General features: G+C 41.1%; 1 protein-coding gene across 13 annotated transcripts in view; it reads left to right on the forward strand.

The window, feature by feature from the left end:
- The window catches only part of ZNF567 (zinc finger protein 567), a 37,444-nt gene extending 24,082 nt beyond the window's left edge, over window positions 1-13,362 (forward strand). For 12 of the 13 annotated variants that reach the window (XM_030913618.1, XM_030913620.1, XM_030913613.1 and 9 more), the window contains 3 exons: window positions 799-925; window positions 1,196-1,282; window positions 8,350-10,747. In XM_030913618.1, the coding sequence (XP_030769478.1) occupies window positions 799-925; window positions 1,196-1,282; window positions 8,350-10,070 (1,935 nt within the window). In that variant the 3' untranslated portion in view covers window positions 10,071-10,747. Of the gene's footprint in view, window positions 1-798; window positions 926-1,195; window positions 1,283-8,349; window positions 10,748-13,205 lie in introns of those variants that run through there. The other variant, XM_030913621.1, reaches the window with a different exon arrangement.
- The last annotated feature ends 3,053 nt before the right edge of the window (window positions 13,363-16,415 follow it).

Here is a 16,415-nt window from a genome sequence, read left to right on the forward strand (position 1 = left end):
GGGAAACATTTACCTCATTAGTGAAGCCTGAGAAATTGTTCTACTTTGTGGTACATGCTATATCTTGTACATATTTCTTTGTTGTACCAGTGACACCTTGCAGGTTTGTCTTGACTAACATTTTCTTGCAAGTATGTGTTGCATGCCTCTGGTAACTTCTGAGCAGAAACGGTGTTGGTCTTGGCACTTCCATAAATAAATACAGTTTTCGGCATTAAGTGACTTCACAGTAAATATTCTTAGAATGTGTTGTTTAAAAATTAACTGATGGGTATTTTTACCTTGATTTTTGTTTCCCATGCAATATAAATCATAAAACAGGGAAAATTGTAGTCTTTCTATACAAGGATTCATATGAATGCCACAAGGAAGCAGGGTCAAAAGTAGTTCCCAATATCCAGTCCACCTGTTCTTTTCTTTTCTTTTCTTTTCTTTTCTTTTCTTTTCTTTTCTTTTCTTTTCTTTTCTTTTCTTTTTTTGACGGAGTCTTGCTCTGTCACCCAGGCTGGAGTGCAGTGGCATGATCTGGGCTCACTGCAACCTCCGCCTCCTGGTTTCAAGCTATTCTCCTGCCTCAGCCTCCCGTGTAACTGGGATTACAGGTGCATGCCACTATGCCTAGCTAATTATTTGTATTCTTAGTAGACATGGGGTTTGATCATCTTGGCCAGGGTGGTCTTTAACTCCTGACCTCAAGTGATCCACAAACCTCGGCCTCCCAAAGTGTTGGGATTACAGGCGTGAGCCACTGCACCCAGCCAAGTCCACCTGTTCTGATTACAGTTCCTTCCATTCTAGGGATCAGTGTCATTCAATGATGTGACTGTGGACTTCACTCAGGAGGAGTGGCAGCACCTGGATCATGCTCAGAAGACTCTATATATGGATGTGATGTTGGAAAACTATTGCCACCTCATCTCTGTGGGTAAGAAAAATTATCTTTGAAATTTTCAGTAGCATGTACTTCCTCTCAAAGTGCCTAAAGTATGTATAATCTTGAATTTCAGGAATAAGAGGTGATGAATTCCTTTTGGTTAGCAGAATGAATGATTGTGTCTTCACTTGCCCAGTGCAAGGTGCTACCTAGATTGATACACAAATGGGTATCTTAATTTGCAGTACTGAACATGCACCCTTCCTCATTTTCCAACAGTATTATAGCCCAATCAATGTAAGTTTTTTTTTCCCTTATCAGGGTGTCACATGACCAAACCTGATGTGATCCTCAAGTTGGAACGAGGAGAAGAGCCATGGACATCATTTTCAGGTCATACCTGCTTGGGTGAGTTTCTGGCTCCTAGGCAGACCTAGCAGAATGTAAATTTAAAGGGGTCAAATGGTGGGTGATACCTTTGAAATGTTTCAGGAGTATCTTTTTAAAGGCTCCTGACCTCTGAAAACCTTCACGCCTATAATCTGACACTTTGGGAGGCCAAGGTAAGAGGATCACTTGAGGCCACAAGTTCAAAGCCAGCCTGGACAGCATAACAAGACCCCATCACTACAAAAAGACAAAAATAAAAACTTAGCCAAGGTTGGGTGTGGTGGCTCACACCTGTCATCCCAGCACTTTGGGAGTCAAGATGGGCAGATCCCTTGAGCCCAGGAGTTTGCGACCAGCATGGGAATCATGGCAAAACCCCATCTTTACAAAAAAAAAAAAAGTTAGCTGGGCATGGTGTTGTGCACCTTTAGTCCCAGCTACTCAGGAAGCTAAGGTGGGAGGATCACTTGAGCCCAAGAGGTCAAATCTGTGGTCAGCCATGATTGCAGCACTCCAGCCTGGGAGACAGAGCAAGATCCTGTCTCCAAAAAAAAAAAAAAAAAAAAAAGGCAGGAATGATGGCATACACCTGTGGCTACTTAGAAGGTTGAGGTAGGAGAATCACTTGAGCCCAAGGGTTCAAGGTTACAGTGAGCTAGGATTACTCCACTACACGCCAGCCTGGGCTACAGAGCCAAGACCCTGTCTCAAAAACAAAAACAGAACCAGACTCTTACATATCACTCTTTCTGCTGGGCACGGTGGCTCACACCTGTAATCCTAGCACTTCGCGAGGCTGAGGCGGGTGGATCACCTGAGGTCGGGAGTTTGAAACCAACCTGGCCAACATAGTGAAACTCTGTCTCTACTAAAAATACAAAAATTAGCTGGGTGTGGTGGCACATGCCTGTAATCCCAGCCACTCGGGAGGCTGAGACTGGAGAATCGCTTAAACGCAGTAGGCAGAGGTTCCAGTGAGCCAAGATCATGCCACTGCACTCCAGCCTAGGCAATACAGCAAGACTCCATTTCAAAACACACACACACATATATATATATATGTATCACTCCCAAATACATTTGTTCCTAGTTTGCTTCATATTATCAAAAATAACTGCCACTCTGAGTGTACCATAAGCGTTCTTTCTTTTAGATCTTTTTTATTGACTTGTGTCTCTTTTTCCAGCATTCTCAGTCCTTATCTTGCCATTGTGATAGATTTCATCAGGAAAGCTTTATGTATTTATTTATTTTTGGTTGTTTTTTGTTTTGTTTTTGAGACGGAATCTTATTCTGTTGCCCAGGCTGGATTGCAGTGGTGTGATCTCAGCTCACTGCAACCTCTGCCTGCCGGGTTCAAGCAATTCTTCTGCCTTAACCTCCTAAGTAGCTGGGATTACAGGCGTGCACCAACAGGCCCAGCTAACTTTTTTGTATTTTTAGTAGAGATGGGGTTTCACCATATTGGCCAGGCTGGTCTCAAACTCCTGAGCTTGTGATCTGCCCACCTCGGCTTCCCAGAGTGCTGGGATTACAGACTTGAGCCACTGTACCTGGCACCATTATAATAGATTTCTTTCAGGCTTTCTTCAGCCTGTCTTTAAAAAGAGAGAAAATTATTTGTTAGTGGTCCTCTCCTTACTTACTTAACATTTCCTTTCCTTCATACCACCTCGGCTTTATTTTCTGTGCTAAGTTCCCCTTCTCACTACAAATTTAGCTGTTAATTTTAGAACTCACTTAACACGACCTAGGTTGATAAAGTCGAAGTTGCCATTTTCTTCCATTAAACCTTTGTGGTTCATTTTACATGGCTTTTCATCATTCCTGCAATCAATCTTTCATTTAAGTGACATAACACTAATTCTTATCCTAATTCCTTGAATGCTTATTTACAACTTGGCCTCTTTTCTTCACCACTGTGGCCATATCACCTGAAAAATGCTTGGCATATAATAGTCACAACAGATTTTATTTTATTTTATTTTATTTTATTTTATTTTATTTTATTTTATTTTATTTTTTTTTATTTTTTTTTGAGGTGGAGTCTCGCTCTGTCGCCCAGGCTGGAGTGCAGTGGCCGGATCTCGGCTCACTGCAAACTCCGCCTCCCGGGTTCACGCCATTCTCCTGCCTCAGTCTCCCGAGTAGCTGGGACTACAGGCGCCCGCCACCTCGTCCGGCTAGTTTTTTTTTTTTTTTTTTTTTTGTATTTTTTAGTAGAGACGGGGTTTCACCGTGTTAGCCAGGATGGTCTCGATCTCCTGACCTCGTGATCCGCCCGTCTCGGCCTCCCAAAGTGCTGGGATTACAGGCTTGAGCCACCACGCCCGGCTATTTTTTTAAATATATGTTCATTATTTCACTGGACATTTGGTCTCATTTCTCTCATATGCCCTCCCATGATCTAACTTTCAATTATAATGATTCTATCCATTCTCAGACTGACACTCTTTATTTTATGTGTAGATGGCACTGACGTCAATATACAAAGCACATTTCTCCTACCTTCACTCCAGTTCATCAGGCGTACTATAGTCTATCATCTCACCTATTTTCTGACAGTGTGTCAGAAATGAAAATCACTGCCTTTTTCAGCTCTTAACATTTTTCCCATTTATTTATTTATTTGTTATTTTTTATTATTATTATTTTTTGAGACAGAGTCTTGCTCTGTCGGCCAGGCTGGAGTGCAGTGGAGCAATCTCAGCTCACTGCAACCTCCACCTCCCGGGTTCACGCCATTCTCCTGCCTCAGCCTCCCGAGTAGCTGGGACTACAGGTGCCCGCCACCACGCCCAGCTAATTTTTTGTATGTTTAGTAGAGACGGGGTTTCAGCATGTTAGCCAGGATGGTCTCAATCTCCTGACCTCGTGATCTGCCCGCCTTGACCTCCCAAAGTGCTGGGATTACAGGCATGAGCCACCGCGCCCAGCCATATTTATTTATTATTTTTGAGATGGAGTCCTGCTCTGTCGCCCAGGCTGGAGTACAGTGGCGCAATCTTGGCTCACTGCAAACTCCACCTCCTGGGTTCAAGTGATTTTCTTGCCTCCGCCTCCAGGGTAGCTGGGATTACAGGTGCCCACCACCACGCCCAGCTAATTTTTGTATTTTTAGTAGAGATGGGGTTTCGCCATGTTGGCCAGGCTGGTCTCGAACTCCTGACCTCAGGTGATCCACCCGCCTTGACCTCCCAAAGTGCTCAGATTACAGGCATGAGCCACTGTGCCCGGCCTCCCAAAGTGGTCCAATTACAGGCATGAGCCACCGTGCCTGTCCTCCCATTGTTTAATTCAATATTATTATTATTATTATTGTTATATATATATATATATATTTTTTTTTTTTGAGATGGAGTTTCGCTCTTGTTGCCCAGGCTGGAGTGCAATGGGGTGATCTTAACTCACCGCAACCTCCGGCTCCCAGGTTCAAGCAATTCTCTTGCCTCAGCCTCCCTAGTAGCTGGAATTACAGGCATGTGCCACCATGCCCGGCTAATTTTGTATTTTTAATAGAGATGGGGTTTCTCCCTGTTGGTCAGGCTGGTCTTGAACTCCTGACCTCAGGTGATCTGCCCGCCTTGGCCTCCCAAAGTACTGGGATTATAGGCATGAGCCACCGCGCCCAACCCCTTCAAAATAATTTTGTTTCTACTACAAAGTCAACTTGGTTTTTCTGTTTCTCTTATCATCTCTTTGCAATTTGTGATATGGTTATCTGCTTGTGAAATATATTGACATCCTCCCATATTCTCATTTCTCACTGACATCATACAAAATGACAACTATCTTATTTCATGTATTTATTACTGGAATTACCATTTGTCTTTGTGATAAGTTTTGTCTGGATTCATTCAATGTTTATTGTTACTTTCCTCACAAAGTATCCCATCAGTTTTTCCCTATTTTTTATCATTTATTATATGAAATTGAAATTTCTTTCAGGAACTGTCACAATAAGCCCTCATGTGGTCTTTTCAACTTTCTCTTGGAGAAAATTCTTGATAATTTCCACATGATCTAGTCTCCTAATTGTTGTTCATGAATGTAGGGTTTGTTATCACATAGATACTTTTCATTGTGTTGTGTTCTCCCTTTATACTATATATCTTTTTTTTTTTTTTTTTTTTTTTTGAGACGGAGTCTCACTCTGTCGCCCAGGCTGGAGTGCAGTGGCTTGATCTTGGCTCACTGCACGCTCTGCCTTCCTGGTTCATGCCATTCTCCTGCCTCAGCCTCCCGAGTAGCTGGGACTACAGGCGCCCGCCACCACGCCTGGCTAATTTTTTGTATTTTTTAGTAGAGATGGGGTTTCACTGTGTTAGCCAGGATGGTCTTGATCTCCTGACCTTGTGATCCACCCGCCTCGGCCTCCCAAAGTGCTGGGATTACAGGCGTGAGCCACCGTGCCCGGCCTATACTATATATCTTCTCAGTCTCAGGATTTCTCTGTGAATTCTTCCTTGATTACTGCACATCATATCTACCTTACTTTTTTTCTGAATTCCTGTGCTAACTACTGACTATAACACAAACATGCACAATTCTTGGATACAGTCGTATAATTTCATTCCTAATTGTTTATGCTTAAGGATTTTTAAGGATGCTTCAGGATTCTTTTCCTCATAGATAAGATCCCTTTTGAACCTTCATTACTGTGGTATTATTTAACATGTTAGGTGTTCAGTAGTTGCTGCGTTAATTGCTTATGGAGCTATGTAAGGGAGATATCTTTTCATCCATTCAGAAAGCATATACTAGCAAGTTCTTTTTAGATGTACCTAACAATGCTGTGTCCCTATAGATTGTGCTTGAAGTGGTTGCATTCTGCCAGACATCACCTAACTATGATTATGCAGTGATCATGTAAACTCAAAATAATTTTTTTTTTTTTTAAGACGGAGTCTAGCTCTATCGTCCAGGCTGGAGTGCAGTGGTGTGATCTCGGCTCACTGTGAACTCCACCTCCCAGGTTCAACTGATGCTCCTGACTCAGCCTCTGGAGTAGCTGGGACTATAGGCGCATGCCACCATGACTGGCCAGCTTTTTTTGTATTTTTATTAGGGACAGTTTCACCATGTTGGCCAGGCTGGTCTGGAACTCCTGACCTCAGGTGATCTGCCCGCCTCGGCCTGTCAAAGTGCTGGGATTACAGGCATGAGCCACTGTGCCCAGCCCAAAAGAGTTTAAAGATCACCAAAAAAGTATTTCTATGACAAAGGATCACATTCAAGTTTGCATTTTTCATGAAATATTTATGTCAAAGTGTAAGGTTGTTAAAAGAGTTGTTAACATAATTTTTCTAGACAATAATTATATTGAAAATTTTAAAGAAATAGAGCTTAAGGCCAGGCACGGCACTCTAGCCTGGTCGACAGAGCAAGACTCTATCTCAAAAAAAAAGAAATAGAGCTTAAAATGGTGGGGGAAATATATGAAGGGTTTATGAGATCGTGGAATGATATGATTTCTTTGAAGATTCTCTGAAGATAAATGGAAGTAAACCTGGAAGGCAAGCTAATTAATTAAAAGAATGTGTACACAAGTGTGTTATTAGGAATAAGTAAGGTATATGTAGGGCAGTAAGTATCAGGCCTGACTGAGGCAAAAACTACCTGTTATAAACAGGTGAGATCTGTCAGGTATGTGGACAACCCTGAAAACTTGTGAGAATATAAAAAATGAATCTAGACAATATAGTTTTGTTTACAGGAGAAATTCCTTGTATATGTTAGTATTGGAGTTTTTGGACTCAATGAAGAAACAGATTTTTGAGCATAGCTTTAACATTGCTTCATTAGATATAGATGATTGCAAGGTAAGTAAAGTTAGAAATAGCTATACTTTTATAAGAGAAATGAAGGTTAAAGTTAATGTATGATCTAGGACCAGATTATTTAATCTACCATATGAAACTAGTATTCTGATCTACCATATGAAAAGCTGGAATAAAGGAATGTTACTGCATTGGGGAAGGATGTAAGCCAGTCTTTCCTTAAACCTGAAAAAGTGAGTCAGTAACTGAAAAGAGGACTAGTCATGAGAGCTTTGTTATTGAACAATCCTGAAAGAAGTGATTTAGCAGCTGTCTGAATACAGCAGTTGAATATATTCTGATCTGCTTTAAAGTTGCTATTGGAAGTATTTTACTAATTTTCCCTTCATAAGAGAAAATAATTCCTACCTATGTAGAGGATTAGAGCATAGACTATAGGATTGTTTTGCTAAATACTAGAAAATGAATTGATAATTTAAAAGCTAAATTAATCAATGACAGCTACATAGAGGAGGTGGGTCCAACAGCTGTATGTGTTTTACCACAGTCATCTAGGGATGTGTGTATAAAATATTGGTGATCGGCCAGGCACAGTGGCTCATACCTGTAATCCCAGCACTTTGGGAGGCCGAGGCAGGCAGATCAAGAGGTCAGGAGTTCGAGACCAGCCTGGCTGGCCTGGTGAAACCCCGTCTCTATTAAAAATACAAAAAATTAGCTAGGCGTGGTGGCATGTGCCTGTAATCCCAGCTACTTGGGAGGCTGAGGCAGGAGAATTGCTTGAACCTGGGAGGCAGAGGTTGTGGTGAGCTGAGATCATGCCACTGCACTCCAGCCTGGGCAACAAAGTGAGACTCTGTCTTAAACAAACAAAAAAAAATTACAGGTGATCTGTGTCCTCCAGAAGTAATCTTTCTTCTAGTATTTTCACTAAACAAAGATTTTTACTAATTTTTCTTGTCCATCCTCATTACATTTTTATGCTTTTGATAGGTTCACTTCATTTTTTCTGAATACTTACCTAACCATCAACCCCCTTCTACCATTCTTTGACTTCTTGGTTGGTTTCACTTTCTCTAAGTTCTAGTGCAAAATGCAGAAGGTATTAATGCTTATTCTTTACATCTTCATCCTTTTCCACTCTGAAGCAGTTTTTGTTTAGGTTCCCCTCCCCGCACCCCTGCCAGGCCAGTGGTCATTTGTCCTGGGTCTCTTTTTGTGCCATATGCTAGACCCTAGTAAAATTCCTTTGCATAGCAAATGTGTGAAGATTCACAAATTGTTATCAATTATATTCTTTTCTAGAAGAAAACTGGAAAGCTGAAGACTTTTTAGTAAAATTCAAGGAACACCAAGAGAAGTATTCTAGATCAGTTGTAAGCATCAACCACAAAAAACTGGTGAAGGAGAAAAGTAAAATATATGAAAAGACATTTACTCTAGGCAAAAACCCTGTTAATTCAAAAAATCTACCTCCTGAATATGATTCTCATGGAACGATTTTGAAAAATGTTTCAGAATTAATCATCAGTAATCTAAATCCTGCAAGAAAGAGACTTAGTGAGTATAATGGATATGGGAAATCACTCTTGAGTACTAAACAAGAGACTACTCATCCTGAAGTCAAATCTCATAATCAAAGTGACAGAGCTTTCAGTCATAATGAAGTTCTTATGCAGTATCAGAAAACAGAAACTCCAGCACAGTCATTTGGATATAATGACTGTGAAAAATCATTCCTTAAAAGGGGAGGCCCGATTACACATAATAGACCTTACAGAGGAGAAAATCCATCTGTATATAATAAAAAGAAAAGAGCAACCAATATTGAAAAAAAACATACATGCAATGAATGTGGTAAATCCTTCTGCAGGAAATCAGTATTAATTCTGCATCAGGGAATTCACTCAGAAGAAAAGCCCTATCAATGTCATCAATGTGGAAATGCATTTAGAAGGAAATCATATCTCATTGATCATCAGAGGACTCACACAGGAGAGAAACCCTTTGTTTGCAATGAATGTGGTAAGTCCTTCCGCCTAAAGACAGCCCTCACTGATCATCAGAGAACACACACAGGGGAGAAATCATATGAATGTCTGCAATGTAGGAATGCCTTCAGATTGAAGTCACACCTCATTCGTCATCAGAGAACTCACACGGGAGAGAAACCATATGAGTGTAATGACTGTGGGAAGTCCTTCCGCCAGAAGACCACACTCTCTCTACATCAGAGAATTCATACAGGTGAGAAACCCTATATTTGTAAAGAATGTGGGAAGTCCTTTCACCAGAAGGCAAATCTTACTGTACACCAGAGAACTCATACAGGGGAAAAGCCCTACATTTGTAATGAATGTGGGAAATCCTTCTCCCAGAAGACAACCCTTGCTCTTCATGAGAAAACTCATAATGAGGAGAAACCCTATATTTGTAGTGAATGTGGAAAGTCCTTCCGCCAGAAGACAACCCTTGTGGCACATCAGAGAACACATACAGGGGAGAAATCTTACGAATGTCCTCACTGTGGGAAGGCCTTTAGAATGAAGTCGTACCTCATTGATCATCACCGAACTCACACAGGAGAGAAACCATATGAATGTAATGAATGTGGTAAATCATTCAGTCAAAAGACAAATCTCAATCTACATCAGAGAATTCATACAGGAGAGAAACCCTATATTTGTAATGAATGTGGGAAGTCCTTTCGCCAGAAAGCAACCCTCACTGTACATCAGAAAATACATACAGGCCAGAAATCCTATGAATGTCCTCAATGTGGGAAAGCCTTTAGCAGGAAGTCGTATCTCATTCATCATCAAAGAACTCATACAGGAGAGAAACCATATAAATGTAGTGAATGTGGAAAGTGCTTCCGCCAGAAGACAAATCTTATTGTACATCAGAGAACTCACACAGGTGAGAAACCCTATGTTTGTAATGAATGTGGTAAATCTTTCAGTTATAAGAGAAACCTCATTGTCCATCAAAGAACTCACAAGGGAGAAAACATTGAAATGCAATAAATGATGTGGTTTCTTACATGAATTCTTTACAAGCTATTGTAAACCTTTAGTTTTAAAAAGAAAAGCATGCTGAAACATGTTAATGTAATTTTAAATCACAAGTCTAATAATTATTAAAGAACCATACTGAATAACTGTCTACTGTTTACTAGCATATAAAATGGGTGTGATCATTATTATTGAACTCTGTTGGCTATGAAGCTAAATTTTAAAGTTTTCAACTGCTCTTCCTACTGACTCAAATAGTTTATTTTTTAAAAATACTTATATAACACAGGCAGAGACAAGATACAGAATGATTATAAGCATTAATCTCCATAAGAGAAAATACTTATGAACTATATTTCTCGTTGCACTCTGTAATAAAAAGCAGTTAGTTGTTACTTACCTAAGAGTTACCACTTCCGTAGCCTATAACATCAAAACGTAGTTTTTGCATGTTTACAATTTTATATATATATATATATATTTTATCAGACATCATGAATTCTTTTACGTCTTGCTTATTTCACTCAGTGTTTTTAAGATCTGTACATTATTGCATGTGGCAGTAGTGTATTTTAATTTTGCATACTATTCCATTTTAAGAATATATTCCTATTTATCCTATTGATGGATATTTGTATTTTTATACTTTTGTGTAATAATAAAATTGCTGCTGTAAATATTCTTGTTTATGTCATGTGTGTTTATGTGTATGTATTTCTGTTGAATTTATACCTGAGAACCGGAATTATTCATTCCAAGGGTGTATACAAGGTTTTTGTTTGTCTGTTTGTTTGTTTTTTTGAGACAGAGTCTCGCTCTGTCGCCTAGACTGGAGTGCAGTGGCGCGATCTCGGCTCACTGCAAGCTCCGCCTCCTGGGTTTATGCCATTCTCCTGCCTCAGCCTCCTGAGTATCTGGGACTACAGGCACCTGCCACCACGCCTGGCTAATTTTTTTTTTTTTTTGTATTTTTAGTAGAGACGGGGTTTCACCGTGGTCTCGATCTCCTGACCTTGTGATCTGCCCGCCTGGGCCTCCCAAAGTGCTGGGATTACAGGTGTGGAGGTTTTTTTCTTTTGGTCATTCAGACTGGAGAATTTCTACTAAAAAGAAACCTTGCGGTTTTATAATTGTGAAAAGGCTACTAATAGATCGTGGACATGTGAATGCAGTAAATGTAGACAGCCTTTAGCTGTCTCTCAATGCTTAAATGCAAAACAAGCAAATTCATATGGGAGGGAAATCCTCTAGTTGTCATGATTTTAGGGGTACTTTAGCCATAGCTTATTACACCTTATTTAATATCAAGAAATTAGAATTCATACAAAAGAAAGGGACATTGAGAAGGGAAATAGGTGAAGAAGATTTGAGAGTATCAGAGTCTTTTCTTTTTCTTTCTTTCTTTCTTTTTTTTTTTTTTTTTTTTTGAAACGGATTCTCGCTCTGTTGCCCAGGCTGGAGTGCAATGGTGCAATCTTGGCTCACTGCAACCTCTGCCTCCTGGGTTCAAGCGCTTCTCCTGCCTCAGCCTCCTGAGTAGCTGGGATTACAGGCGTGTGCCACTATGCCCAGCTAATTTTCATATTTTTAGTAGAGACGGGGTTTCACCATGTTGGTCAGGCTGGTCTCGAACTCCTGACCTCATGATCCTCCTGCCTCAGCCTCCCAAAGTGCTGGGATTATGGGGTGACCCACCGTGCCTGGCTACAACACAAGCCTTTTATACCTTAATCTATGTCATAGGAAATGTAAGTCTCTGAAAATCCCAAATAAGTGACTAGAGATTTTTATGTTTCAGAATTGGAAATCTGCTAAGACAGTGACTTCCACAGTATCCTTTTGGCGAGAAGAGTAAGCTCAGTGGCAACTTGAATAGTGTTATTGCAGGTCCTTCCTGGAAAGGATTACTTACAACCAATATTTACTACATTCATGAAGTCATTGTAATAAAATTCAGTAGAAATTTATATTTATTTATTTATTATTTTGAAACGGAGTCTCTATCGCCCAGGCTGGAGTGCAATGGCATGGTCTCAACTCACTGCAACCTCTGCCTCCTGGGTTCAGATGATTCTCCTGCCTCAGCCTCCCGAGTAGCTGGTACTACAGGTGCGTGCCACCACACCCAGCTAATTTTTGTATTTTTAGTAGAGACAGGGTTTCACTATGTTGGCCAGGCTGGTCTCAAACTCCTGACCTCGTGATCCATCTGCCTCGGCCTCCCAAAGTGCTGGGATTACAGGCGTGAGCCACCGTGCCCAGCCTGACAATTATTTTTTTAAAAGATTTCGAACTGTAAACCATATCTGCATAAACAGGAAGATGGTTCATGGTTCAAATATTTGACTTTAAATATATTAAACAGACCCTCTAGCCTGTTAGAAAGGGACAGCCATTGCCAATCAGTAGTAAATGGAACCATTGTTGTCAATCCTTATTTTTCTGATAATTTCATAGCAAAATATGAACAGGGTGATGAGACAAAAGCATAAAAATTTAGACTTGATAGTAGCATACAGAAAACACACGTGTGTATGTGTGTATATATGTAAAATGCCTTGTCTATAATGACCAGACAGACATCATTAAATTTAGCCTTAATTTATGTATGCGTAAAGATTTTTTAAAGAATATACATGGGATAAACCTATTAAGGTAACTAAAACAGGTAATTATAGGACTTATCATCAGAACTGTGAGAACCCGGCCGGGCACGGTGGCTCACGCCTGTAATCCCAGCACTTTGGGAGGCTGAGACAGGCGGATCACGAGGTCAGGAGATTGAGACCATCCTGGCTAACATGGTGAAACCCTGTCTCTACTAAAAATACAAAAAACTAGCCGGGCGAGGTGGCGGGCGTCTGTAGTTCCAGCTACTCGGGAGGCTGAGGCAGGAGAATGGCATAAACCCGGGAGGCAGAGTTTGTTGCAGTGAGCTGAGATCTGGCCACTGCACTCCAGCCTGGGCAACAGAGTGAGACTCCATCTCAAAAAAAAAAAAAAAAGAACTGTGAGAACCCATGAGAACCCAAGGATGTTGTCATTGTGAATTTATAGGGGAGTTATATAGTAGTATATGCTAACAGTGGTGACTAATGGAAGAATTGTACTCATGACCAAAGATGCAAGCCTACCTTGTTTTTCTAGGTGGAGAAGATGGCCTAACTGGATGTTTGTCTTACCATCAACCCACCAAAGATTTGGGGAACATGTGAGTCACATTCTCTGGAACATTGTACTCCCCTTTGATTTTGCGTTTCCAGACATTTCAGTGGCTACCACAAAAAATAAAAAGTATCTGTGGTATCACTACATGTGCTGCCCTGTCTCCTGATTTACTGATTATCATGAAATAGCCCTGTACTGTTTCAATAGAACATTGTATCCAATGTCCACTTTATTTTCAAACATACTACATATATTCATGTTTTATAGCTCTTGGATATGAAGAACTAGAAAGTGTGATGTATTAATGGGCAGTTTTATAAATGGCCAAACTTCGAAACTTTGAGTCCGGGCATGGTGGCTCACACCTGTAATCCCAGCACTTTGGGAGGCTGAGGTGGGTGGATCACCTAAGACCAGGAGTTTGAGACCAGCCTGGCCAACATGGTGAAAACCCCTCTCTACTAAAAATACAAAAGTTAGCCAGGTGTGTGGCGCATGCCTGTAATCCCAGCTACTTGGGGGCTTGAGGCAGGAGAATCACTTGAACCCAGTAGGTGGAGGTTGCAGTGGGCCGAGATGATGCCATTACACTTCTGCCTGGGCAAGAGAGTGAGACTCCGTCTCAAAATACAATCACGAACCCAGAGATTATTTAAGGATGTTTTGTTATCTAAGAAAACTTCCATTGTAGGGTATATAAACAATTCACAAAAGTATTTGTATAATAATCATTGAGCATCTTTCCATAATCATGCTCATAACTTTCAGTTTTAACATATTCTTTGCATGAAAAACTGATTAAATAGTTTCTTATGAAACTGTCTTTATTTCAGTTTTTTTGTTTGTTTTTTGAGACAGTTTCACTCTTGTTGCCCAGGCTGGAGTACAATGGGACCATCTCAGCTCACCACAACCTCTGCCTCCTGGGTTCAAGCGATTCTTCCACCTCAGTCTCCTGAGTAGCTGGGATTACAGGCATGCACCACCATGCCTAGCTAATTTTGTATTTTTAGTAGAGACAGGGTTTCTCCATGTTGGTCAGGCTGGTCTCGAACACCTGACCTCAGGTGATCCGCCCACCTCGGCCTCCGAATGTGCTGGGATTACAGGTGTGAGCCACTGCGGCCTGCTGTTTAATTTTTTTTAACAATCATCATTCTGTTTTCCACAGTGGCTTCACCATTTTATATTCACAATGGCAATGCAAAAAGTTTCCGATTTCTCAGGCCAGGTGTGGTGGCTCATGCCTGTAATCCCAGCGCTTTCGGAGGCTGAGGCGGTCCGATCAATTGAGGTCAGAAGTTCAAGACCAGCCTGGCCAACATGGCGAAACCCCATATCTACTAAAAATACAATAATTAGCAGGCTTAGTGGTGCGTGCCTGTAATCCCAGCTACTCAGGAGGCTGAAGCAGGAGAATTGTTTGAACCAGGCAGGCGGAGATTGCAGTGAGCAGAGATCACGCCACTGCACTCCAGCCTGGGTGAAAAAGCAAGACTTCATCTCAACAAAAAAAATTAGCTGGGCATGGTGGTGGGGTCCTGTAATCCCAGCTACCTGGGAGTCTGAGGAAGGGGAATAGCTTGAACCTGGGAGGCAGAGGTTGCAGTGAGCCGTGATTATGCCACTGCACTCCAGCCTGAGTGACAGAGTGAGACTCTATCTCCAAAAAAAAAAAAAAGTTCAAATTTCTCCATATTCTTCCCATCACTTATTTTCCTTTAAAAATTTTTTTGAATTATAGCCTTTTTTGTGGGTGTCAAGTATCTCATTGATATTTTGATTTACATTTCCCTAATGATTAATAATGTAGGTTTCTTTCATTCTTGAATATATTTTGCTAAAAATAGGAATTGGGATTGAGAGTTCTTCCTTTCAGCACTTGAAAAATGTCACTTATTTCTGGTCTTCATGGTTTCTCATAAGAAATCTGCTATTTAAAATTTTTTTCCTCTAAAAATATGGTATTTCTCTCTTGCTACTTTCAACATTTTTATTTTTTGTCTTTAATTTTGATTTATTTTTTATTTTCTTATTTTTATTTTTGAGATGGAGTTTCACTCTTGTTGCCCAGGCTGGAGTGCAATGATGTGATCTCTGCTCACTGCAACCTCTGCCTCCCAGTTTCAAGCGATTCTCCTGTCTCAGCCTCCCAGGTAGCTGGGATTACAGGTGCATGCCACCACACCTGGCTAATTTTGGTATTTTTAGTAGAGACGGGGTTTCACCCTATTGGCCAAGCTGGTCTCGAACTCCTGACCTCAGGTGATCTGCCTGCCTCGGCCTCCCAAAGTGCTGAGATTACAGGTGTGAGCCACTGCACCTGACCTTGTCTTTAATTTTCGCAAGTTGGGGATGATGTGTTGTGGTGTTACATTTTGGGGATGGGAAGAGTTATCTTGTTTAAATTCACTCAGCTTCTTGAATCTGTCTTTTGCCAAATTTGGTGAGTTCCCAGCAATTACTACTTTAAGTCCTTTGTGGTAGGGGAGAGGGGTTGTCTTGCTCTGTCACCCAGTCTGGAGTGCAGTGGCATGATCACAGTTCACTGCAGCCTCGACCTCCTGGGTTTAAACGATCCTCCCACCTCAGCTTCCTGAGTAGCTGGGACTCCAGGAACGCACCACCAGGCCTGGCTAACTTCTGTATGTTTTATAGAGACAGGGTATCACCATGTTGTCCAGGCTTCCTTAAGTACTTTTTCAGCCGTGTCTTCTTTTTCCTTCCAGGATTTCAAGGGCATGAATGTTAATCTTGTGTTACATTCTCACAGTTCCTCATTCTTTTCATGTTATTTTTTTCAGTGTACTATCTCTCTGTTGTTCAGATTGGGTAACTCCTATTGTTCTGTATTGCAGTTCACCGATTCCTCTTTCGCCTCTGTTTCCACTCGTTGTCCCTCCATTTGAGCTTATTTTAGTTATATTTTCAATTCTATATTCTCTGTTTGGTTATTTTGCATGTCTTCTAATTTTTTTTTTTTTTTTTTTTTTTGAGACGGAGTCTCGCTCTGTCGCCCAGGCTGGAGTGCAGTGGCCGGATCTCAGCTCACTGCAAGCTCCGCCTCCCGGGTTTACGCCATTCTCCTGCCTCAGCCTCCGGAGTAGCTGGGACTACAGGCGCCCGCCATCTCGCCCGGCTAGCTTTTTTTGTATTTTTTAGTAGAGACGGGGTTTCACCATGTTAGCC

This window comes from Rhinopithecus roxellana, chromosome 12 (genome assembly GCF_007565055.1).
Source record: "Rhinopithecus roxellana isolate Shanxi Qingling chromosome 12, ASM756505v1, whole genome shotgun sequence".
NCBI classification, from domain to species: domain Eukaryota; kingdom Metazoa; phylum Chordata; class Mammalia; order Primates; family Cercopithecidae; genus Rhinopithecus; species Rhinopithecus roxellana.